A 27,051-nucleotide genomic window follows, 5' to 3' on the forward strand; every position below is an offset into this window, starting at 1 on the left:
GAGTAACGGGAAGACTAGATAATACAGACATGCCATTTATACAGCTCTGTCAGGAAGCTGCAGTTAACATTCTCCAAGGCTGTTCCCCATAGATCGCTGAGGGAAGGGACTGGACAATAGACGCGTGCCCAGTGAGGTCTGGGTGACATGGGAAGATATTTATCTGTCAGTCACATCTGGGAGCAAGTCAGTGGCCAGAATAGGTGTGGCCACTGCAAGGGTGCAGAATCTGAGATACTTAACTCCTAAACAAAGGAGACCCACACCTCTCTCTCTCTTGCCTCTCCTGCTTGCCCACACTCCTGGGACTCCTGTCGCAAGGGGCACAATCCCCAGGATTCATGCATGTGGCTCACAGCCATGTGGGACCCACACAAAGGACGAATGAACTGAATCTAGTCTGATGTTACGTCAGACCTGGCTCTCCCATGGAAGGGAAACTCTGGATGCTGGTCCTACTTTGGGCTCTGCTGGGGCCCCAGCTGCACAATTTCCAGGACTGGTTTAAGAGACATGGGACTTTGCAAACTAAAAAATATAATTCCCATGCCAATAAAAACCATTCACTCTCCCGTGCGAGTCTCAGAAAATTTCTTAAGATAGCACAAGAACCCTATTCTCACTAGTGTCAGGGAAATTGGACCCACTGATTTCTCCAGCAACAATAGTATTCACTTCACAAAATTGTGAATTTTAAGAAAAATTGCCACGAAAATGGGCTTGGTATATAGATGTTCACACGCTATATGAAGTTGCTTGCCTTCTCTTTCATCCCCTCTTACCTGTCTTGTCAATTTACGTAATGATATGTATTTTTGGATTTGATAGCATTGCCTATGAGCCAGTGGTCTAAAATGGTATGTATCGAAATTAATGAGGCCACATGGGATGAATTATCTGCTGATTATACATCACTTGAGTGGAGGAATAGCTTTCAATGATGGTAATGGCTCAAACTCCATGGAGGAGGGACAGCCTGTGTTGACACTTACTTTAAAGTGATTGACAGGGAGGAGAGAGAGAATGGACCAAGCATTATAAGTAATCCTCATATAGGTTTTGATATTAAAAAAAATAAATAGTTATTTGACTCACATTGTGAGTGCTCGTTTACTTAGATATATATTGAGGTTTCTACTACATGCCTGGTATTGTTCTCAGAGGTGGAGATACCAAGATGGGTGAGTGCACAAGACAGATGTGTGCCTGTTGTCTTGGAGTTTACATCCTGGTAATGATAAAGTTAGTTGGATTCATAGGGGTCAGTTTTTTTAGCCAACAAATACTTACTGAGTATTTACTCTGTGCAAGGCACTTGGAATATCATAATACATCAATACACATAGCCCATGCACTTGTGAATCTTACTAACTAGCAAGTCAGGTAGATTTAATAAAATCATTGCATGTAACTATAATAAATACATTGTAAGTGTGCAAAAGACTGGGTTGGGGCAATACAAGGTTCTTAAACAGATTTAGGCAGGAGACTATTCCACTCTAGGCTGGGTAAAAATAATTTCCTCCCTAAACTTTTCTCTGAGTAAAGAGAGTAAAGTCAGCACAGAACAGAGATTGGGATAGCCAGTGGCCCAAGTCAGGCTAACAAAGGAATGTCAACAGAATTGGTGCACCAGGAGGCTTTGTGGCCAGTCGCTTTGTTTGCTTAGTCCTTTTGATTTCTTGTTGGCTTATGCCTTAGGAGTTCCTGTACAGTTGGGCTACAGATAGCAAAGTGAGAACTGTTGAATTGCTTTCAGCCATTGTAAGGATTCTGGAATTAGGTTTATCTTTTGCCTAGCCAAAGACTACAACAAACACCCCAACACTTCCATGGTGCCAAAAATCTGCTGGAGACACAGAGCTGGAATTTTAAAAAAAACAATTATACCACTGATTCATTGTAAGAACATGTCCCCCAGCTGAGGTCATTAGTTCTGAACAGAAGGAAGATTAAAGCCAAGAAAATATGGAGAGCTGGTGAGAAATATGTGCCTCACAGATAAAACTGCTGCTCCTACAATCGCCACACATTCTGGGCACAAATAAAATCTAAGGCATCATTGCATTACACATTTTTTTTTTTTTTTTTTTTTTTTTTTGGTGGGGACAAGCTGATCTGTGGGATTCTGAACTACTCATTTCTTCATCAGGAGGGGACTGAGCTATGTTTGGAGACTTCCATTTTTCAGCACTATTAGCAGACAAGAGGTGTATAATAAATACTAGTTGAGTTATTACAAGTTTGTTTCTATTTATTACCTGATTCCCTGAAGGATAAGAAAGATATGAAAATATCTAGTGAAGAGCAAAGGAAATGTACAGGTGATATATTCATTTAGAGCTATGTCATGATCCAGCCAAAATACTGAAAGTGAGTCCTGTGTGAGTTAGCTTCTGCCTCTACCAGCATAAATTTGTCCAGAGGAATGCCTAGTCTGCAAACCATATTTCATGGCATCTTCTTAAGGTCAAGATGGGCTGAAAGTGAAGGAATCCAAGAAAATCAGAGAAGGACAAGGCTGGGAATGTAGGATATAGGAAAGTTAGAGGATTAGGCCACCTGGCTTCGTGGTCTCAGCTCTGCCACTGACTAGTTGGGAGGCTTCAGGCAAGTTACTCGGCCTTGACTCTTCTGTGATGTGGGTGTCTGCCTCACACATTTTTCTCAAAAGAATCATTTGAGTTCATCCCCTGATCACAATTTCTGGCACCTAATAGGTGCTCCATAAATTTCAGTTTTCACTCCTAATGGTTTTCTACAATAATTCTGATTTCTGCTCAAGATTTTTCAATAAATATGATTTGTGACTATGTAGCTGAAGGCAAACTATCCTAAAACTCTGTTAGACATTTTCTATAAATATACTCACAACTCAGGAAAACGTCCTCTTTCCCAAGGCCTGATCTTGTTTCAGATTGTATGACCATCACACTCACACGTGGGCACTTAGTCTGGCCTCTCTGAGTGGGAAACACCTCCTCCTACAGTCTATCACACAATCTGGCAGACTTAGGGTTGGTTCTTCTCTTAAAGACAACTGTGCATGAGTAAACTGGATGACTTTGCTCTCATCCCAGGGGCTAAGAAGCCCAAATAATCTATGCATTCTGAGTGTGTGTATGCCTAGTCTCGGGCCTTGATTTGTCTGACAGGCTCTGGAGAGGGAGCGTCCATAAGGCATTCACCAAATCAGGTTGAAACAATTAAGACGTTTCATGCTTTGTGTACACTGGTGAGTGTCATGACTCTTGGAATAACAGCATTCTTGCTGAAAAATTGACACACTTTCCCTCCTGGTGTGTGTTGGCATACAGCGCTCCTCTCTCTGCGAGGCTAACGGATACCATCTGCGAGCGTTCTGGGCCCTCGCTCTCAGCCCGCGATTGAATCTGCGCCTCTTTGCAAAGGTGCGGGCAGCAAGCGCTGCCCCTCGCTAAGGGCTAAGGGCCAAACGCGGTGCCCGACCTCCCTTTCTCCGCCAGCCTTTTAACCCCCGGCGCCCCGCTCTGCCTCCGAAGGCGAAAACAGGGCGGGGAGACCGGGCCCGCCCACTGCCTGTGATAGGCTGCTTGGAATAGCAACAGCCTGTGTCACCGAAAAGGGCAAAGCCTTCGGAAATAGAAACAAAGTTGGTCACAAATCACATTGGCTTTGCCCGAAGTTTTTTTTCACCTTCTTGAGCATGCGACCATGGGGCGAGTGAGCACTGCCGTCGCGGGGGGCAGCCGCGGCGGTGCGGTGCGGAGGGAAGGGCTGTAGCTTCTGCCATGGGACCTGTTGAAAGCACCGAGGGCCCGAGTCTGCTGCACCCGAAGGAGAGCCCGGCCGACACGGACGGCTGCGACAGAGCCAGCGGCGGCCGGCATCCTCCCCCGGCCAGAGGTAAAGGGAGGCAGACGGGCTGAACGCGCATCTCCCGTGTGTGTGTGTGTGTGTGGTGTGTGTGTGTGTGGTGTGTGTGTGTGTGTGTGTGTGTGTGTGTGTGAGCGTGCTGGGGGCGCGGAGAGAAGGGGACAGAATCTGGTGGAAGGAGTGACAAGGAGGTATAATGTGACAATCGAAGTTCCACGAATTGCTGGGCTGGGTCCCAACGATGGTGCGGACAACGTAAGGCATAAATCTTTTTTCATTTTGAGACGGTTGACCAGGTAGTCACGTGTCAACACACAGGCACCCACACACGGGCATACACACGTCTTCTCATTTGTCACAAATGGACAGCTGTCACAAGTGGACATTTTTAATCAGCACTTTAAGTAGGCTCCATGAAGTTATTAGTTACATAATCGATGAACACAACTTTGTTTTTAAGGTCCCAGCATCTGTTCGTAATGAATTAGAGCTTTATGCTATTCGGAGCCTAACACTGCTGCCGTCTTGCTCCTGCGTTCTTTAAACCCAGCCTTTTGAACGGAGGTTTAATATGTTTTCTCCTGGAGGTGAAATTGGCAGAAGTTTTAAATCATTTCAGTTATCTTTGCTACGCCAAAGATAACACTTTTCTTCACTTCCACAAGTACAACTCCCACACACACATTGCATACTTGTAGTTGCCTCTTCCTATTCATTCAGTGTGTTCTCAAAAGAATAGACAAATGTATTTGAAATGAAGCCAAACACAAATAATTCTCCCCTTCTTAATGCTTTCCTCAGCTCTGCTCCCCCTAACCATACAATACACCCCCGGGCCATATATTGAGATTTCATGAATAATCCAAAACACCAAGTGATAGAAAAAGCATTCACCTTGGAATGGCTCTACCTACTTACTTTTGCATTGTGGGCCTGTCTGCTCTTGGAGTTCAATCCAAGACCGCTCTCACGGAGGCACAGAGTGGCACCTCCTGGGCGCTGAGAAGCTGTCCTTCTTCCTTGTCCTGCTCCCTGCTCAGCCTTCTCTTGATTTCCCACTTCTAGTAAAAAATGAATAATATTTGAGGTCATCTTTCAATGGCCCAGTCCTCTCTTAAGCAAGGCTTTCTCTAAGTGTGTTCTCTGGCTGGAGTCTAAGGGCAGGCAAGGGAAACTTGTATTTGGGGGTAAAGAGAAAGAGCTACAAAGTTCTCTCTGAACTTCTGCAAGATTGAGCTGAAGGGCAAGTTGAGGCTGGGACATCAACAAAAAGGTGATAATGATGACACACAGAAGATGAAAAGAAACTTTTGCCTGGAGAGACCTCCACTGTAACAATTTAAAATTGACTATTTAATTTTGATATGGCTTTGAAAGCACAATGGACTCTGAATAGGTTAAATAAGGTAAGATGTGTGTATATTTGCAAAGGTTGAATACATGCACAAAATGTAATTTAAAGTGCAACTGTTTATTTTTGAAAAGAAATGAAAAATGAATAAATACTATAAATTATCTTTTATTATGTAGAAGAGGAAGCCTAAATGTTTCCCTAGAAGTTGAAATTAATACAGCTTTGATTTGTGCTGTATATGGTTTATATTTAGATAAATCCAAACCTCTTATTATTACTTTTGTAATTTCTTTCTAAGTTGTAAACATCTCCTGGTACCCAAAGGCAATTATACATACATACGTATATAATGAATGTGTAGTACAGACTCGCTCTACTTAACCTTGGCTATTGGGATTATATTTTAGTTTGTTTGATGAAGATGTTGCAGCTTAATGAAATAATATTTGGCAAATATTCCTTTTGACTTCTTTATATTTTTAAACTTCCACGGTTTCATTCAGAGTATTTAAAATATGCTTACTAATGATCATACTATTCCTGCATTTGAAGGTAGTCAGTTTTTCTCTGAGTTATACAGTCTAGGACAAGATACTGAAAAGTGAAACAAAACAGAAGGCCTAAGCTCTGTGACTGCACCCCTTAATGCTGTTACACACAATGAAAGGTGTTGGAAGTTCTTCCTTGACCAACCCCTCTTAAGCTGGAAAGAATGCTTTATTTCAATGACTAGAAGCTAATGAACTAAAATTCATTTTCAAAAATCTATGACACAAAGTGGGTACATGTTTAGTCAATTGTTCAATGTTCATAGACACGTTATAATTGACTTTATAGGGCAGGGTTGAGCTCAGTCTGAAATCCTAGTGCTTAGAGCCAACAACAGATATAGGTGAAGTCAGAGACATGGCCTTCTGCAGCATCCCACCCAAGCAGGACATGAGGCCAGAAGATGTGTGGTTGGCCCAAGTATATGCAGTGGCTGGTGCAAAGCTGACTGCGGCCACCTCTGGCCTAGGCCTAATGCTGTTCCTCCATCTCAGACGCTGGGTCTTCTAATTTCATGACTCAAACACCAGGCGAAGGTGAAGGTTTCCTTAAGCCCCTCTCCCCTCCTCTCCCCGCCAGCACTGCTTTTTCTTCTGGGATCTACCCTGAAGGTCAGAAGCCAAGAGCGATATTCTCTGCGTGGGTGCAGTTCTCAGCACTGCAGGTCCAGTGCTGACACATCAGAGCCTAGATCCCTAGAACTGGACTCACTGATCCAGCAGAAAGGGCTGTACTTCATGCTAAGACCCTTCTAAATCCCAGATACCACAGGCTGAGATTTAATAAATGCACACTTGGCCAGTGGTCGGCAAACTGCGGCCCCGTGAGTGTGGCTCTTCCACAAAATACCACGTGCGGGCATGCACATACAGTGTGATTGAAACTTCGTGGCCACACTCAAGGGGCCAAAGAGCCGCATGTGGCTCGCAAGCCGTGGTTTGCCGACCACGGCACTTGGCCAATCAGATAAATACTCTAAGGCAGTGGTTCTCAACCTTGGCTGCACATTAGAATCACCTGGGAACCTTTTTAAAATCTTCATTTCTGGGCCTCATCCTCTGGAAATTCTGTTTCTTTGGAGGCCCAGAAATCAGGATTTTAAAAAGATTCCCAGGTGATTCTAATGTGCAGCCAAGGTTGAGAACCACTGCTCTAAGGCATTTTCAAATATGTTTAAAACTGAACTTTTTATGAATGGAAGCTGAGTAGTGGTCAGTACATTAGATAGGTAACCATGGTCCGCCTCATGGAAAGAGGGAGGTGGGGAAAGGAAGGCCCTATGTCCTGGCTTCCTCACTGCCCCCTCCCTTTCCTGAGCAGGCAGGATCCTGGCTGGGGTTCACACTGAGCAAACTGCAGGTCCATCACTACTCTGGTTAGGCAGGCCCCATTTCTTTGGTTGGGGCATATGTACTGTGCCCCCACTGAGTATTGGGCTCCCAGATTTAGCTCAACTGGCCTCTTGAATTCAGTCAGGCCCAGCTTTCTCAGGCCTCCTTGGGCAGCCCCAGGGAAAGCCTACTTGTAAGAAAGACTGAGGAGACTTTGGGGAGCAAACTTATCCCCGGGGAAGAGAGTCAGGCCAACCAGCTTGACCTGATAACAAAGCTTTAGGTGTGAGAGAAGCAATACTATCAATAGACCAGTCACTTTGGGAACCCAGGTCGGGGCCACTCCTAATTTTCCAGGCTTTCCAGAAATTAAAAAGTGAAGTGGCAAAACCCATGGCAAAAATTACGATGTTTTTCATGGTGCAAAATATAGATCTTATAACATAGAAACCCACACCTGAAACCTATATGATCATTTTAGCCAATGTCACTGAATTAAGTTTAATTTAAAAATCTCTCAGTGAAAAAAAAAAAAGGCAAAAAGTAGAAGTTTCTTAATCAATAAAGAGCATCTACCAAAAAAAAAAATTATTGTGTTTTAAAAACCTATATTTAACAAATAAATGTCTGACCACAATAACAGCAAATTGTTGTGTGTAGCTAGACATTCCCAAGGACGTGGCAGGATTTATGGACATGTGAATTTATGAGGACTTACAGACTCTTTTGTGTGGAAATACCACCAGATTTACAGATAGCCATCTCCCCTTCCACTTCAGTCACTTATCTTTCTGTCACTGTACATTTAACCTCACTTGGAAATCACATCAAAGCTCTAAGCTTGAGGCTTTTGATGACTGCAAGGTCTGGGCACCTGGCTTCTCCAAGATCTAGGAAGGGAGAAGCCCTAAACAAACATGGTGAGCTGTTCCAGGCTCACCCAGATCTTTCCTCCCACCCCCCACCCCCTTTTTTTTGAGGATGAGTGGCATTGATTTGCATGGAATTAAATACCTGGGTTTCTGAGGTCCCCTCTCCCTCCGTCCAGCCAGCAAAGAAGTCCAGCCAGCAAAGAAGTCCAGCCAGCAAAGAAGTCCAGCCAGCAAAGAAGTCCAGCCGTGTCCTTAGCAGGGCTGGGTTAAAGCCCTTGCCCACAGTTTCTGTTCCATGTTTGCACATTCCAGTCCAGCATCAGGCCAGCTTGTGTTCCCAGCTGTAATCCACCAGTCCATTGGGCATGGGGTCCACTTGGCCTATGGCTTCTGGGATGAACTGCCGCTGCCCACTGCTGCCCTGGTTGCAAGCCTCCTTAGTGTTTAGAAGATGCATGCCTGTGGGGGAAGTAGGGGGGAGGGGGAAGAACACAGGTGTGCTCTCAGGAGGGAGAGTGCGCTGGCTCACCCAAATCTTAAAGAGCTGTTGTTCCCCTTTAAGATCATGTCACCAAGAAGGGCAGAGAGGTTGCCACTTGGCACAGACCACCTCTTGGCTGTCACAGCGGCAGCAGCAGCAAACACACACATTAGAGGGAACCTGTGGTGGCAGGTCCTGGAAAACCCGGACAAAGGCAGGCCAAGGAGCCGCCAAGCAGTGCCGCTGCCCTGGATTGACTGAAATGAGCTGGCAGACACCAGTGTGCATGAGCTGCTTGTACAGTGAGTGTCTCCTCTGATAGGTCAGTGCCCTGTGCCAGCTGTTGATTATTTTAAACCTTACGCTCCTATCAGTAAGATTGCCAGCAGGGGCTGAGGCCTAGAGATCCCAGGAACATGCGCGCTGGTCGCTGATAGGACCTTAATGGGAGCATTTTTTTGTGAATTCTCCAGGGAGTACTTTTGAGAGGTCTAGATCTTATAGAAGCTGGTAAGAACAGAATTCAAAATACAATGACTCCACCCTGGAGCTGCCTGGGGTTAATTTCCATTTACAGGTAGATATCAAAGGTAAATCAGCTGGTTTAAAAATGCAATTTTTAATTGCTGTAGCTGTGCAGGTTTATATTTTTTGTCCAAGAATAGTTAGCTCTTAGATCTGGTTTTGTAGATAGCATTTTCTCAACAAGAGGAACCCAAGTGCTATTTAGCTTCGGGGTTGAAAGAGTTCTGAGAGCTCCAGACCTCCATTAGATCGCAATTAACTGGGGCTCTCGGAGCCTAAGCAGCTATTTACTCAGAGTTTATGAGCAAGAACTGGTTCTATAAGGTTCTTAAATTGAGAGGAGTCTGAGCTCCCAATTTCAGTACTGTTGCTCATAAACAGTCTTCCCCAAGAGGATGAGTTATTGGATAAAATAAAGGAATGAAAGCCATGTAAAAGGATACCAAGTCATGGTGATGAGAAGGGAAATGTCGGAATAGGCTTGTTCGCAGGGAATTATTTGACCTGTGGGGGCAGAAAAATAAATTTGCCTCTTACCTTTCTAAGTTCTGCCTGGACTAATAAATTAACAGGAAACAGATGAACAGGAGAAAATGACCACACTTATTACATATGTACATACAAGGGCCCCAAAAGAATATGAGACGGGAAGACAGATGAGGCAGTTAAGGCTTATATGCCATCTTCCGCTAAGGAGGGAGAGGGATCTTGTGGTTTGGGACATCATAGGGCAGGAAGGTCATTCATATGCAGATGAAAAGCAAATGTTTGGTAAATAAATGTTTGCTGGGCCACATTTAACAGTGGGACACAAGAAGACTGATCAAAAGGGGCCTTGCTAGGTTCCTCTCTATCACACCTAGTTCATATTAAACTGTAGTTGGCTATGTGGTAGCTCTCTTCCTGGTTCAGGTCCTCTCTAAATCTCACTAGGCAGTTAGAAGAAGGTCAATGATTTTCCCCTGAGTCTTTCTTTTCTAAAAAATAACCAGCCTAAAACAATCAATATTCCAAAAGGCATACTTTGGGGGTACCAAACCCTTTTACCCCTCAGACCAAAGACCACATAAGAATTATTTTCCGCCCTAACCAGTTTGGCTCAGTGGATAGAGCATCGGCCTGCGGACTCAAGGGTCCCAGGTTCGATTCCGGTCAAGGGCATGTACCTTGGTTGCGGGCCCATCCCCAGTAGGGAGTGTGCAGGAGGCAGCTGATCGATGTTTCTCTCTCATCGATGTTTCTAACTCTCTATCCATCTCCCTTCCTCTCTGTAAAAAATCAATAAAATATATTTAAAAAAAAAATTCTTTCCCGTCCTATCTTCCCTCAAAAAGTATCCAATAATAGCTAATGGCACAAAACCTGAATCCCTCTCCCACCCCTAATGCTTCCCAGCTGAAACTTTGGCTCAAATATATTATCTTTACAGTAAATCATATATTCATGTGGTTTTTTCTACTTTATTTGGGCTCAATGGTATTATTTTCCTTCTTATGTCACAGCACACTCATTTATGCATGTGCTAACTGGCTGTGTCTCAGTGATATACTAATTTTTTATACAATTTAAGTAGAAGTAATAATAAGACTAAGGTAACTTATCATGTTATTCTAATTTTAGGAGGTTTCATTCTTTTTTAACAATGACTCACTTTATACTGTTCTGCCAAAATATCAGGGAGAAAAATGCAATCTTTTTTATGTAACTTGTAGGAATGTGTTTTTCCTTAAGTAAATCAAATGTAATTTACCTGTAAACTGTTACATTTTGTTGCCCTTGGAAACACTTGTTTCTTAGAAACACATCTGACTCAGGTCTGCCTGGCATTGCTAAGCTCTGGGAGTGTTAACTATGTCTGTATTATTTTATCCAAAATGTTGTGCTCCTGCACACACCTGTTGCCACACTTTGTGGAAGTTGAAGTCAGGAGCTATGTGCAATGCTAACTTAGTAACCTGCCTGCAATGCTACCTCACCTCAGGTGTGCAAGGCTTTATAAGAATAGGGTGAAAGTTGCAATTAGAATTAATTTGTACAGTGAGAGAGCATTCCCAAGCTGAAAAAAAAATGTTTTATTTCCATTGGGAAACAAAACTGCAGAAACCCCAAGACAAAATCACAGGTAAAATGTCCCATGTTATAGGCCCACTTATGCAGGTGTTGCCAAAAACAAAGGAATTCGAGAATTTATAAAAAGGCATAATTGTTATGCTGGATACAAGTATCATTTTACTTTCTTTGCTATCAGTAAGAGAGACTATTTCGAAGTTTTAGTTCCCTGTTATAGATTTTATCCCATCGTTTAGACTACACAGATCTTTGTTGAAGATTGTGAGCCAAGAACTTCCATTAATATTTTCACTTTTTATCTTTACAGTAAGCCAATGAGATAATATTGCCCCCATTTCACAGCTAAGGAAACAGACAGAGAGAGCAACAGCCATGCACCGGGTCTCTCCTATCTCATTTATTCTCATAACAACTTTATAAAGTAGGTAATAGTATCACCTTTATTTTAGGAATGAGGACACAGAGGAACAGAAACGTTAAGAGACACATCAAGGACTAGCTGGAAACTAATCAGGCGCCCTGATTCCAGACTGTTCCTTCACCATTAAGACCAGGTGACTCCTAGAGAGAAGCAAAGTGACTTGCTCCAGGTAGCTCCGAAATCTGAACCTCAGAACCCTAAATCCAAGCTAGGGTTTTTTTTTCACTTGACCAACCACCCAGAACTGATGTCTTTACCTCCTGCTCTGTTCTGTGACCTGACCAGGTACACTCATTTCAGAACTTTATTGTGTTCTAGTTTAGCTAGTTTCCTAATTTTACATGTAGCGTGTCTTTTTCTATCAGATTACAAGTTCCCAGATAAAATATGTATTCTTGGATCTATCAGAGCTCCGAGTTCGGACTTAACCCTAAATAAAATGCAAGCATGGAGGTGAATATAAAATAGGGCAGTAGCCTGGCTGGCATGGCTCAGTGGTTGAGTGTCGACCTGTGAACCAGGAGGTCACGGTTTGATTCCTGGATCATCGCACATGCCCAGGTTGTGGGCTCGATCCACAGTGTGGGGTGTGCAGGAGGCAGCTGATCAATGATTCTCCCTCATCATTGATGTTTCTATCTCTCTCTCCCTCTCCCTTCCTCTCTGAAATCAATAAAAATATATTTAAAAAATAAATAAAATAAAATGGGGCCGTAAAATGTTAGATTTCCAGACTCTCACTGTGTAACCCTCGTTGAAAGAATTTTCACCAACTAGAGAAAGAGATGTTTCATAGCCCCTTAGACACGTCTTTAGAGGGAAGTTTTGGTCCGCAGTGCAATTCTTCCCATCCTGTCTTGTCATTATTATTTCTCTTTCTATATCTCTTCAGGGATTACAATTTCTAAGATTCCAGCAACTTCGGGCTAGATGGGAAAGACAGTGTCCGTTGCATTTTGGGACGTGAACTCAGTGTAAGAAGGGGCAAAGCCTCGAGGAGCCACTGGAATGTGCATTCTAGAAGTTGTAGTTTTTCATGTGCTATTTTTGACAAGCAAAGGACCCACAGTCTGCTTTAAATAATGCAGGAATAATGTCCCCTATTCACAGTCAGGGGGCCCTCCAAAAAATTTCTTTCTGAGTCCAATGGAGTCAACCAGAAAAATAACTTCCAAATGTCAGAAATCTGGCTAGTAACTGTGCATAGCAATTGCTCCTCCAGGCCTAAGAGAAGCTTACAGCTGCACCTGGGCAGCTAGAATGAGGTCAGACACTGCCAGCCTAACAGCTGTTGAAACTACCTTCTGGTTTTCTACCTTTCCTACCTGGAGCTAAGAGTCAGATACTCTCTTCTTGGTCTCTCTTGCAGCTAAGTTTGACCACAGATCCCACTGATTCTGGTTAATGAGATTCTGGGCACTTCTCACAGGGTTTTGTTTTGGTTTTGCCCCGTTTATTGGGGTGACTTTGTAGGGGAAGAAAAAACGTTTTCCTCAATCCTTTCAGGGTCCCACGTTGGATCTGAAGATTAAACTGACAAAGACAGATTAATGGGAGAAAAGCAACCAAGTTTCTTTAATACAGGTTTTACGAGATTTGGGAGTCTTCACAAGGAAATGGAGACCCACGGAAATTGTTGAACCTCAGTATTTTTATGCCAGGTTTGGTGTAGAAATATGAGAGGTGAGGGAGTATGAGATACGTGTAATAAACTGGGAGAAATTTAACAAGACCAGTTTGTTTGGATTCCTCCTGGCTTCTTTTTGGAGATAAGATCATTCCTTGTCTCTAGTACAGGGAGGGCACTTCTCACAGGGTTTTTTTTCCCCCTTTATTGATTAAGATATTACAAATGTGTCCTTATCCCCCCAATGACCTCTCATCCCCCCCAATCCTGCCCTCACCCTCACCCCCTGTTGTCCACATCCATCGCTTATGCTTATCTGCATGCATATAAGTCCTGTGGTTGGTCTCTCCCCCTCACCCCCACCCTCCCCTACCTTCCCTCTGAGTTTTGAGCATCTGATCGATGCTTCTCTGTCTCTACATCTGTTTTTGTTCATCGGTTTATGTTGTTCATTATAATCCACAAATGAGTGAGAGCATGTGATATTTATCTTTCTCTGACTGGCTTATTTCACTTAACATAGTGCTCTCCAGCTCCATCCATGCTGTTGCAAATGGTAGGAGTTCCTTCCTTTTTACAGCAGCATAGTATTCCATTGTGTAGATGTGCTGGAGTTTTTTAATCCATTCATCTGATGGGCACTTAGGCTGATTCCAAATCTTAGCTATGGTGAATTGTGCTGCTATGAACATAGGGATGCATATATCCTTTCTGATTGGTGTTTCTGGTTTCTTGGGATATATTCCTAGAAGTGGGATCACTGGGTCAAATGGGAGTTCCATTTTTGAGGAAACTCCATACTGTTCTCCACAGTGGCTGCACCAGTTTGCATTCCCACCAGCAGTGAACGAGGGTTCCTTTTTCTCTGCATCCTCACCAGCATTTGTCATTTGTAGATTTGTTGATGATAGCCATTCTGACAGGTGTGAGATGGTACCTTTTATGACCTGCTTCAGGGGGAAGAGTTAGGGGAAGGCCAGAGGGACCCTTCTGCTTCTTAAACTCCTTCAGCTGAAAATATGCAATATGCCAAGATACCATATTTTGGAGCACTGTGTCCTGAACTTCATCATCTTCCAGGTGCTTCTGGAAATTTCCTTTCCTGGTAAAAGGAAAGAAGTCTTGCCCTAAGCCTTCTTCCATTGTCTCTTGCCTTTGAATCTAGTTGTGAGTGAATCTTATGCGTGAGGCTGTGGCAGCCACCTTGGACCTATGATGACAAGTCTGAACAAAAGCCAACCCTCTGAGGAGGCGGGAACAGCAGGATGCATAGAATTCTTTGGAGACACCAAACTCAACTTGGTCTTCTCTCTAATTATACAACAGGTGCCGCGATGTTTTAAGCCTTTGCTTGTCAGGCTTGTGGTTTCTTGAAGTCAGAAATGTCACCACTGATTTGTGGGGACTGGGTACAGAGAATGCAGCAGATATGGTTTTTGGCAAGCATGTTTTAAATACAAAGGCAATGCATGCATTCTAAGATTTCTTTTTACAAGAAACAAGTTTTGTAAAGTATCTTATTTCTGTCTTCTATAGTTTTTTTTTTTAAATCAACTTTGAAAAAAGAGATTTAAGTCAACATCTAATGAATGGTAAGAGTAAACGGAGGTGAGGCTGGAGCTAGCTGAGAACCAACATGCAAACAGGCCTATAGAAACGCGGACAGAGTGTGAGGAGGCTAAAAGCCCAAGAGAAGAATTGTTACCTGAAATCTGTGATGTGGAGGATAAATATAAGAAGTTATTCTAGATGCACATAAAAAGGACAAGGAGACAGAGATAAGAGAAGAAATGAATATATATATATATATATATATATATATATATATAATCATGCTAAAAGAATGATTCTTAAATAATCTGGGAGAAAAATACCCCAAAATACTAGAAGAAATCTTTTTTTAGTAGAAGGACTCAACTAGTTGCACAAAACCATAGAAGAAACAAGCACTTTATCCTCATTGAAGTTCCACATTGAAGGAGGGAAAAAAGGAAGGAAAGAAAGCAAAGTTCCCACCTTTTTGTCCGAGAAAGGTCAAACAATAGTAGGCACAGAGAGAGGCCAAAGTTTTGTGGTCTGAGTTTCATTGTATGCTAATGAAAGCATTGCCATGCAGGGGAAGAGGTAATACTGGTTAAATGGAGGCTCATACCCAATATTTACTACCACACTCATTCCAGGGATAAGAGGCCGCCTCTGGGACCTTTGTCAGCTGTGGGAAACACCACAGCTCATCTCTCCATGGCACGTGCCCTCTGGGAGAGAGTGAGGGAACTTTCTGGTTAAGCCAGAGCTGCTCCTTTGCTCCTCTTTCCTCATCCAACACCTCTACTGAGCTCTTGCATCAGGTACAGTGGGCCCCCATGATACAGACACTTCTGCTCTCAAGGAACTCCCACTGTAAGGTGGGAAACAGAGGTAAATGAGTATAACTAGAGGTGCTGTAAGGCCCCGCACACAAAGGCAAGAGAGAGCAGAGAGATTAATGCTAAGCAAAGAGAGGGAGTCTGGGAAGGTTTTGGAGAGGAAGGGATGTTTCAGGTGGATCTTCCAAGATAAATAGGGTTTCTCTAGACCAGTGGTTCTCAACCTTTCTAATGCCGCAACCCTTTAATACAGTTCCTCATGTTGTGGTGACCCCCAATTTCATTGTTACAAATTGAACATAATTAAAGCATAGTGATTAATCACAAAAACAATATGTAATTATATATGTGTTTTCCGATGGTCTTAGGTGACCCCTGTGAAAGGGTCGTTCGACCCCCAAAGGGGCCGCGACCCACAGGTTGAGAACCGCTGCTCTAGACTCTGAAGTAAGGGGAAGGCCATGCTGGGAGGGGGAACAGCATGAAGAGAAGCACCAGTCTGCAAAGGTACAGAGCATCTCCCAGAAACAGTGTGTGGTCTGCGTGGGCTGGACAATTGATACCTGGAGACGCAGGGAGACTGCACACCTGCTCCACTGCTAAGTGCCGAGTCCGGGCTGAGGCACTGGGCTGACATTCAATAAAATACAAATACACGAGTGACAATGAAACACTTCATGGTCTGTGCAATGCTTTTCGTGTTAGCAGGTTAATAATAACGGTGCTGAAAGCTTTAGAGAAATGCTAACAGTGTGCTGTTTAAATGCTAGGCTTTATGTAAACATTAAGTTCTAGAATAGATGCTAACCATTACGTAATACTAGGTATTAACCTTAGTCTGCTGACAAAACGGCGTGGGGGAGACCAAGGGCCGGTATTTACTTATTCACTCCAGAAACATTTATTGATTAGTCACCTTGTGCCAAAGACTAGAGGTGGGAATAGAGATATAAGTAAAGCAGAGTTGTTGGCTTCGGGAAACTTTCAGTCTAAGAGGGAGGACAAACAGGTAAATAAATGAATGCCTTAAAAAGTGACAGGTGCCCTAAAAACACACATTCCGTGCACAGTGGGGCTGGGGCCGGAGCAGCAGAATAAGGCAGAGCAAGGTGGTTGTCACGGGAGGTGGCACTGAGATGACTCTTGAAAGATGGTTGGTATTCAGGGAGAAGGAGCAGAGAAAGGGGAGACCACAGATACAAGGAAATTTGGGGGCTACTATAAGATTTCTCAAGCAAAACAAGAATTAAGGGGTCTTTTAAATTTGTGAAGCATTCACAGTTGGTCAAGCTGTATAATTACCTGGCTACTGTCCCCCCACCCCCGGCCCCCCCAAAAAAGAAAACATGGGTGCACATGCTTTTCATGCTGCAGGATTGGGTCAGCCAGCAAGTGTTTATTGTGTGTGTGTTATGGACATACGCTGTGCTAGGCACATGGGGAGAAGGGGAAAAGAAAGCAGGCAGAAACTCAAATATTGTGAAAAAGTTGAGTGTTTCCCAGTTCATTGTGGTTTCATCTGCGTCCTGGTGAGCTGGGCAGACAATGCAGCCTTTGTTGTAGTGGTGGCTGCAGTCTCCAGGCTTGTGGGGCTGCCTGTCCTTTGTGCAAAGCCTCCTGGCCGTGATCTCATTTGTGATAGGACCAGTTTCACTTCATTACCTGATTAAAGAACCCAATCCTCACTGCATCGTCAGACGGCTGGGCTCTGGCGAGGCAGCAACACAGGCGGTAGGCATGACCCAGAGCCTGTGGGACCAGCTGCTGGTCCCCAGCCAGTGGCCACTTGTGTGCTGTCCACAAAGGCTGAGCATTCCTTATGGCACTTTGGAGACCACAGGGGGCGTCAAGGAAGGGCCCCTGTAAAGCGAGGCCATGAGCAAAATGGCTGGGAAAGCTAACCTTCTTCGGGAACATTAAGTGCAGACTGTTTGATTTCAGGGTTGGGTGTTGGTTTTTTTTGGTTTTTTTTTGAAAAGATACTAATTGTGATTCCTTGCCCTGCTCTCTCCTTCAGCACTGGCTGCTGCTCCTGTCCCCTCAGCCGCCCCAGACTCTCCTATCGTGTTCAGGCAAATAGAAATCCCACCTTCCTGCCACTTCCTTTCTCTTTCCTCCTGTTCCCTGACCGATTTCCTAGAAGAGTTCTCTTTACTTTCTGGCATCCATAGGATAACATCTTGCTTTTATCATCGTCAGCCAAAAAGCAGACACAGGAAAACATCCACCCTTTATGTCTCTCCTCATTGTGTTTATGTGGTAAAATAGCACCAGGAAAATGATCTGTGAAGGAAGTTGAGGGGGAGGAAAACCTTTCCTCTACCCTCAAGGTTCTTCTGGCTGGTTTCATAATCAAACAGACATGAGGCGGATTAGCACGAGAAAATAACCAAATTTAATCACATACATATGTATGGGAATGCTGCACACATGAGAGTCAGAGGTAGAAACGGAAATGGAGGTCTATAGGACTTTCTGGGCTAGGGGTGAGGTAAGGTACCTTGGGGCTTCAAAAGGCAACTGCAGGGAGAGAGCATGTTCAGTAATAAGCAGTTTGCCCTGCCAAATAGGTGGGTAAAAAGATATTTCTGGTGATAACTCATATAATGGGCCAAACCCCTAATTTAATTTTTTCTAGGTAGTTAAGGGGAGGAGTTTCTCTAGGGCCCTTAGAGTCTTGGTCTCCTTTAGCTCACAATAATCTGCAAACCCCTGCGGCACATCTTGGGGGACTCATTCTGCATCGCTGCAAAGTCCTCAGGGGTCACAAGGCTGCCCTGTCTGGAGCATTAGGGACTAGGTTTCCACACTGAATTGGAATTAAAATCCTGAGTGGGCAGGCAGCAGTAACAAGTAGCAGTCATAAGGTGAGTGGGGAAGCTCGTTTGGGGTAGTACCCCTTAAAGCATACAACGGGGAAGGTATACTCCTCAAGTAACATTCAGACAATGAAGACCTTAGCTTAATTCTAAAGCATATAACCCATGTTGGTATACACATCCCCGTGTGAGAATAGGATCATAGAATCCTATTACAACTTTGTAAGCTTTTAAAGGCACATTCCCTAGATAGATTAGATAAAGGGATATTCAATTTTTTTTATATTGTAAAAAAAAAAAAAATTTAAGCAATTCTTTTTTTTATTATAAAGTCAATGTTTATTAACATACTGTTCATTTTCAAAATTTAAAAGAATTTACAAAAATTAATAATTTCTTTTTTTGTCAAACCTGTTTTCAAATTGATATCATTCTGGTCCAGGCACTGCTGATAACACAAAGCAATGGAATAGCAAACCTCAAGAATCATTTTGTTCAGGATTTGTGCGCCCTCAATTCAGCGACTGTTGCGGTTTTGTACCGTAAACTTTATCTTTTATGTATTGCCCCCCCCCCCAAAAAAAAAAAAAAACCTCTAATGGCACTTTAGGATACATTTTCTTTGTTTAAAGCTTAGTCTGGCTTCACCCATGATTTCAAACCAGTTAAACCTGAAAAGGAGTGAAAATTAAATGACTTATCAGATGTTAAAGTGTATATACCTTTTGGGGGGGTACCCAATATATGTATATACTGGAGTGGACCAAATAAGTAGGTTTACAGTTGTGAGCACGTGAAACACAGACGTTATTCTTGTGTTATTATTTATTAACCTGCAGGTCTTTTCCCATATGAACAACTGTAAACCTACCTTTGCTCACCCCTGTATGTACAGAGAGGCGGACACATTAAATTGTATTGCAGACAGTTTCTCTTCTCGGCCAGCTTGGTTTTGACAGAAAACTCTGCGGCTCGTCCTTCTAAGTTCTCCCCCAGTTAGTTGGGTCCTCACATCCACTTTCCACCTTCATTGTAAGCTCTTCCCCAGGAGCCACCATGGGGGGCAGCCAGCAAGGTGGGAGTCCCAGGAGGCGGGGTCCCGGACACCTGGGGTGGGGAGAGGGTGCAGCTGCTGCCTCTGTGGAGATTTGGAGGGTGGGGAAGAGGGTGTAAACAATTCTTCTTTAAAAATATTTTTTAAATTGATTTCAGAGAGGAAGGGAGAGGGAGAGAGAGCTAGAAACATCAGTGATGAGAGAGAATCATTGATTGGCTGCCTCCTGCACACCCCCTACTGGGGATCAAGCCTGCAACCGCATGTGGCCTTGGCCGGAATCAAACTTGGGACCCTTCAGTCCACAGGCGGATGCTCTATCCACTAAGCCAAACCAGCTAGGGCTAAGCAATTCTTATAGAAATAGCTTATTATACTCAGTGCTAGCTGCTGGGTCTCAAGAGGGACATGGACAAACTAGGATGATTTGTTTCCAGACCCTTTGCACACACCCCAGCCTGTCAGTGTCCTATGAGCCCTGGTTAAAAGAATGAGGCATATGAAATTATGTCTAGAAAGCAGAAGAAAAAGCTGGGTCCCTTTCCTCTTGGAAGATACTTCCCCCAGACTACAAGAAGCTGGCTTGTCCACCCCTTACTCCCACTCTTCCTTAATCTGTCACCTCAGGCTCTTTTTAAAGTAGGTTAATAGAGCACCAAAGGAAGGGACGCTGGTATTTCCTGGGGTCTTTCCTTCTGTGGGGAAGCAGTCATTCCCATCTAACAGGAGGGAAACACTAAGAAGGCGGCATGCATGGTCAAGGTGCCAAGGACAATCTTCTGCTGCTTGAGCAGTTCTGGCATCTATGCCCCCACGCCCTTGACTCAGTATCCCCATGCTGTCCTCTGTCACTCTAAATCCCCTTCTGGGGTGCCTCACTCAATCTGTCTCTCGAGTGTTTCATTCTCCAAATCACTTATTTCTCCAATCTGAATATCAGAGACCAATCGCTAAAAGATACATGCTAATTAACACATCGAATATAAATAAAATGAAGAATGACAAGCAGAGATGTGAAGCAATGTAATAATAGTCTTATCCAAATGTGAGAATTTAACCCAATTCTCCTTGTGGTTGAGGATTTTAAGATCATGTGGGAAAAAGAATATGTGGAAACTGAGGACATAAGTGAACCTATAATAGTGATTCGTGCACGGGTGGGGTCCCTGGGCCTGGCCTGCAGGGATCAGGCTGAAACTGGCTCTCTGACATGCCCCAAGGGGTCCCAGATTGTGAGAGGGCACAGGCCAGGCCAAGGGACCCCACCAGTGCACGATCAGGACCAGGGAGGGACTGTGGGAGGGCTCCAGGGCGTGTCTGGCCTGTCTCTCCAAATCCCAATCAGCCAACCCCAGCAGCAACCTAACCTACAGGTCGGAACATCTGCCCCCTGGTGGTCATTGCGCATCATAGTGACTGGTCAATCAGTCAAACATGGGACACTTAGCATATTAGGTTTTTATTATCTAGGATAATTATATGTAATAGAGACTCATTAGAATGTTAAGTTTCTTGAGGGGTAAGAGCTACATCTGTTTTTGTTTCATTGGTATATATGTACCCCCAAGTACCTAGGAAAATGCCTGCCATGTAATGTTGCAAATATTTATTTGTTTTCATGATTAGCTGGATAAACTGCTGGTTTAATTTCAATTCAGTGGCTTGTGTTCTTAAATTACTTTGATTTTATTTGATTATGGATTATTGCCTTCTTATTTGCTCCTTCATCTAATCGGGTGGGGAACATCCACCCTGCAGGCCTTATAAGGCCTGCGAAATCATTTGGTCTGGCCCTGCCAAGGCATTAGGGGTGAGTTGATTAAATGTCTGACCAAATATAGCAGGGTAGTTTTTAAGCTGATAATTTTATATGGCCTGAGAATGATGTTATAAATATCCAAATGGCCGTTGGCAGAAAAAAGGTACCCAACCCCTAATCTAAATATTCAATTCTTTTTCATTTATTTTTTGGAATCTCCCACTTCTTCATGTCCCACCAGGGTCCTGAAGCTGTAAAGTACCTTGGATATGTGTGGGGGGAAGAGATTTAGAATACCGTTATTTGACCAGCTTCTTTCACTAGAGCTAAGCAGTATTTTTAACCACACTCTCTGCCCCTGTTTCATCAGGTTTAAATAGCTTTAGCTCAGCCTGTGATCATTGTGTCTGAGCACATGTTTCTACTTCTTTTACACGCATTTTATTTCTGCTTCTTCTCCATCTCCTTTACTGCTACCTCCTCTTCTAAATGTTGGTGCACCCTAGGCCCAAGTTCTAGTCCTACTTCTCCTTTTTCTCTCTTCTGTCTCCCTGAGTGATCTCATTCATTCCCATTGCTTTAAATACCAAATACATGCCCCTGAATCCCAGATACATACCTCCATCCTTGATCTACCTTTTTAAGCTGCAAATCTCTATACTTAGTCTCTTACTTGGGTAAAACAAGCAAGACATTTTCATAAGTCTAAAATGGAACTTCTGATTTCCACTGCTCCTCCTCAATCTCTACGCAACCAACTACTCAAACCATTGAGCCATCTTGGGTTCTGATCCACTTCCTTACCCTCTAGTTCCAGTTCATGAGCATGTGTAGTCATTTTTATAACCTCCAAATTAACTCTTGAATGTACTTGCCTTCAGTTTCACTCCTCACACCCAAGTTGAAGCTAGCATCATCTCTTGTCAGGACTAAGGTAACGCATGGCTCCCTGCTACCCATCTTTGCCCTGGAAATACTCGTCTGCACACAGCAGCAAGAGACTCAGTGACAGTGCCCTCTTAGCAGTCAGTAGGCATTGACTCCATATAATTGGGATACAATAAAAAGTTGTCACTGTGACCTGCCAGGCCTACATGAAGTGTCCCCTCTGTACTTATGCACGTCATGGATGCCCTCTCCACCTACCTCTTCAAGCTTATCCTGTGCCCCACACATGATGTGCTGGCTGTTTGACAAGTTTGAAACATGATCTCAGGCCTTAGAAACGGCTGTTTCCTGTGCCTGCAATGTTTTTTCCTCAACTACTTTTTGTTTGTTTTGTTTCTGTTTTGACAAGTTACAGACATCTGTATACCTACCACCAAAATTAATATTAACATTTTGCCATTTTCCTCAGATTTTTAAAAAAGATATACTTTTATATATTTTTTTATTTATTTAAGAGAGGAAGGGAAAGGGAAAGAGAGATAGAAACATCAATGAGCAGAGAGAATCGTTGATCGGCTGCCTCCTGCATGCCCCACACTGGGGATCGAGCCCACAGCCCGGGCATGTGCCCTGACTGGGAATTGAACTGTTCATAGGTCAACACTCAGCCACTGAGCCACGCCGGCCAGACTTCCTCAGATTTTAACATTATAATAATAGAAAAATGGAAGTAACGATTGAGCTTTCTTCCTTATGTCCCATCCTTTCCTCCTTACTCAGAGCCAGTAATGGATATGGTTGGTTTCCTGCCCTGCATCCATGTCTCCCTCCCCTCTTTCTGACAGCCTTGACTTCTTTAAGGCACTCACACCTCCTCCAATTCCTCCCCACACCTTCATGTGCTTCAGCAAAAGCCAATGGTGGCCCAACTGTGGCCAAGAGACAGCAAAATGGCTTCCTGGGAGCTGTACTCATTCTCCCCAGGGTACACAGTGGGAAGCTGGTAGCACTTCTTGAGGCTCCTACCCTCTTTATTCTGCCCTCAAGCATTTGCCTTTAGAGAACCAGGGTGGAACCAGAGGAGCCAGGCTATATAAATTTCTGATCCAATGCCAAGGCAGGAGCTAAATGTACTCTTGTTTGTTCAGTCTTCATCATGTCATCTGCTTGTCTTGCATAACTGTTGGCTCAAAACTTAGAGCAACATAAACATCACAAATAGAAGGAACTAGCTTCCTAAATGTCTCCACCCTCCTCCCAAACAGAAAGAGGATTCTTTCTCTTATAGCTAACCATTTTTTTGGTTAGCACATTATCTTACTATATTCTACTTATGTGTGTGTTTGTACTCAGTGCTATGAAAAACTTACACAAGGTTAAGTCCCCATTCAGACATAAAGTGTTTAAAATGACAACCAGAACTGACCTCTCTGTTTCTCCTCTCTGCTTGCAGGGTGCGGCATGTTTACTCTCCTGTCATCGGTCACGGCAGCTGTCAGTGGCCTCCTGGTGGGTTATGAACTTGGGATCATCTCCGGGGCTCTTCTTCAGCTAAGAACCTTATTAGTCCTGACCTGCCAGGAGCAGGAAATGGTTGTGAGCTCCCTCCTCATCGGGGCCTTGCTCACCTCTCTCACGGGAGGGGTCCTCATTGACAGGTATGGAAGAAGGGCTGCCATCATCTTGTCGTCCTGCCTGCTTGGACTTGGAAGCCTAGTCTTGATACTCAGTTTATCTTACACGGTTCTTATAGTGGGACGCATTGCGATAGGGGTTTCCATTGCACTCTCTTCAATTGCCACTTGTGTTTACATCGCCGAGATTGCCCCCCAACACAGACGGGGTCTTCTGGTGTCACTGAATGAGCTGATGATTGTCATTGGCATTCTTTTGGCCTACATTTCAAATTATGCATTTGCCAATGTTGCCCATGGCTGGAAGTACATGTTCGGCCTTGTTATTCCCTTGGGAGTTTTGCAAGCGATTGGAATGTATTTTCTTCCTCCAAGTCCCCGGTTTCTGGTGATGAAAGGACAGGAGGAAGCTGCTGGCAAGGTTCTTCAAAGGTTGAGAGCCCTCTCAGATACAGTGGAGGAACTCACTCTGATAAAATCTTCCCTGAAAGATGAATATCAGTATAGTTTTTGGGATCTGTTTCGTTCGAAGGACAACATGAGGACCAGAGTAATGATAGGCCTAACACTGGTATTTTTTGTACAAATTACTGGCCAACCAAACATATTATTCTATGCATCAACTGTTTTGAAATCTGTTGGCTTCCAAAGCAATGAGGCAGCTAGCCTAGCCTCCACTGGCGTTGGGGTTGTCAAGGTCTTCAGCACCGTCCCAGCCACGCTTCTTGTAGACCATGTCGGGGCCAAAACCTTCCTCTGTGTTGGCTCTTCCGTGATGGCAGCCTCATTGGTGACCATGGGCATTGTGAATCTCAACATCCACATGAACTTCACCAATATCTGCAGAAGCCATAGTCTTATCAACCAGTCCTTGGATGAGTTGGTGTTTTATGGATCAAGAAACTTGTCAGCCAGCAATGAAACTCTTAGAGAGCCCTTTAAGGGGATCACTTCCCACAGCAGAAGCTCATTAATGCCCAGGAGAAATGATGTGGATAAGAGAGGGGAGATGACCTCAGCATCCTTACTAAATGCTGGACTGAGCCATACTGAAAACCAGATAGTCACAGACCCTGCGGAAGTCCGACCATTTTTGAAATGGCTATCCTTGGCCAGCTTACTTGTTTATGTTGCTGCTTTTTCAATTGGTCTAGGACCAAGTAAGTATTTCATTTTTTATTCCTCCTCCTTACCCCTTATAAAGGCTAGAGAATTGCTTTTGACCAATGAGAGCATCCCACTGCTATAGTATCTCATACACAGGCCTACTAGAAGCAGGACATGGATAATATCGGAAGAAAGTATGGCTGGCTTATACCTGCTTAGTGAAATGTGCAGGGCCAGTATCCACCCAAAGGGAAGTTTGCAATTATATGTCCCACAAGGATACTTTAACATCAATTGATTGGAGGTGAACCAGACTTTGAAAGATATTTATTGTCCAAGAGAATATATTGTTTTATGAAAGCAAAGTTTACTGAGATAACATTTTTTAAAATATCATTCCTGAGTTTTTCCATAGGTGAGAGGGGGAAAGTATCAAGGTTTTCTTAAAGACACTGTAGTGGGTGCATTCCAGTAATAATGAAGAAGAAGGGGATTATGAGATGGGAAGGAGAATGCATTATTTCTTTAAGCTATTTTATCCCTAGAATAACCTCCCAGGGTACTTTACTCTCCCCTTTGAAACAGAGAATGGGAGTCAAGTTACTCTTATTAAACAGAATACAAACAATTTACAGGGAGATAGCTACAGGGTGTTTTATTTTTGTAGCCAGTCTACTCCAATGACAAAGTTTAAACCCTTCTCTGGAGCAAAGTCTCTCGGTTTTGCTAGAATAGGCTGTTTGTTGAAGTTCCCTAGTCTTTTAGCCTCAGCCTGAAAGTCTAAACCTCTCTGTAGAGAAGTTGGAAAAGGTCTTTTGTATATCTCCCTAGAAAATAAAGTGCTTACTCTATCATCCTCAACTCCCACTTGCATGACTTTCAAGACCTTCCACCATCTCACCCAACTATATCAGGCTGTTTACACAACTCCTTGGGGTACCATTTATAATGTGGTTTATGGAGTTATGCTCAAGAGCCACCATTCATACAGGAGTACATACTAGTATAGACTCTACATGGACAGCAAAGTGAACAGTGCCCCTGGCATTGTGCAAAGGGGCAATACCTTATCACTCTGGGCTTCTTTATTTCCCACTGCTTCACACTTCCTCGACCCTACCCAAAGCTCAATGAAATTCTTCCTACCTTTAAAGCTCAATGAAATTCTTCTCTCCTCTTGGAATTCACTTCTTTCTTAGAGGTCTTTATGTGTATGAACTAGTAAGTTATTTCTAGTGTAGAATAGGTCAGTTCTGGGCTATAAGAAGCCTGAATTTAAATCAGAAAACTTTATTCTAATCCCAGGTCTTCAACCTACTGGCTGTGTGACCTTTAAGTCAACTATCTTCATGAAGCTGTTTTTAATCTATGAATTGTGTATAATAATATCTGTTTTATGTCACAGAGTCAGCATCAGGTGAGCAAATGTATGTGTGGTTTGGATGCTACAGGGTATGATATAAATGGAAGTTTATACACATAGTGTAATATAACATAGTCCTTACTAATACAGTTATTGCTACTGTATGTTTTTTTAAAAAATATATATTTTATTGATTTTTTTACAGAGAGGAAGGGAGAGAGATAGAGAGTTAGAAACATCGATGAGAGAGAAACATCGATCAGCTGCCTCCTGCACATCTCCCACTGGGGATATGCCCGCAACCCAGGTACATGCCCTTGACCGGAATTGAACCTGGGACCTTTCAGTCCGCAGGCCGACGCTCTATCCACTGAGCCAAACCGGTTTCGGCTGCTACTGTATGTTTTGGTTTATTAGCTAGAATATGGTTACTAGATTATCAGCTCTTTGAGGAAAGAAATGACATTTTATATTTTTTCTTCTCTCCCTTTAAGTGAGTATAGCATAAATCTGTTTGAAAGCCATGCACGAACACATTTGTTTCTAAGGGGGCGGGGAGGACTTTAAAAATAAAATGCAGATATAGGAAAAATCTCAAAGTGTGCTTCTTTACATATGTTAAGTGATCTATGGGCAAACTAAGTAGCACATAAGTTAGAAATGCTAGGCGGCCAAAGAAACTCCTGTTTCTGCCAAACATCATCGCGAGTTCTTTTGCAAAATAATTCGTCACATGGGCATGTGATGAAAATCTCTTCCTGTGTTTGCTCATAAGAAAAGATGCAGGGGAGTTAGTAGTGCTTGGAAACAAGTAGTGGGAGGCATGTAGGGCTTTTCTTTGTTAAGTCATAGTTATTGGGACATTCAGGCACAGAGGACCTAAAATTAGTCCCTGTTTTGTTTTTGTTGTTGTTTGTTTGTTTGTTTGTTTTGACATCTCTGCTTTTTGCTACTACCTAGAGAAGTGAGTCCCTTT

At 43.4% G+C, this 27,051-nt stretch overlaps 1 protein-coding gene across 1 annotated transcript in view; it reads left to right on the plus strand.

The window, feature by feature from the left end:
* Nucleotides 1–3,635: 3,635 nt before the first annotated feature.
* SLC2A12 (solute carrier family 2 member 12) overlaps nucleotides 3,636–27,051 on the plus strand; it is a 47,398-nt gene continuing 23,982 nt past the window's right edge. Inside the window, exons 1-2 of the mRNA XM_081094041.1 lie at nucleotides 3,636–3,885; nucleotides 23,425–24,765. Coding sequence (XP_080950167.1) covers nucleotides 3,771–3,885; nucleotides 23,425–24,765 — 1,456 coding nt within the window. The 5' untranslated portion in view covers nucleotides 3,636–3,770. The remainder of the gene's footprint in view (nucleotides 3,886–23,424; nucleotides 24,766–27,051) is intronic.

This window comes from Myotis nattereri, assembly GCF_964212035.1.
Source record: "Myotis nattereri genome assembly, chromosome: 6".
Classification (NCBI taxonomy): domain Eukaryota; kingdom Metazoa; phylum Chordata; class Mammalia; order Chiroptera; family Vespertilionidae; genus Myotis; species Myotis nattereri.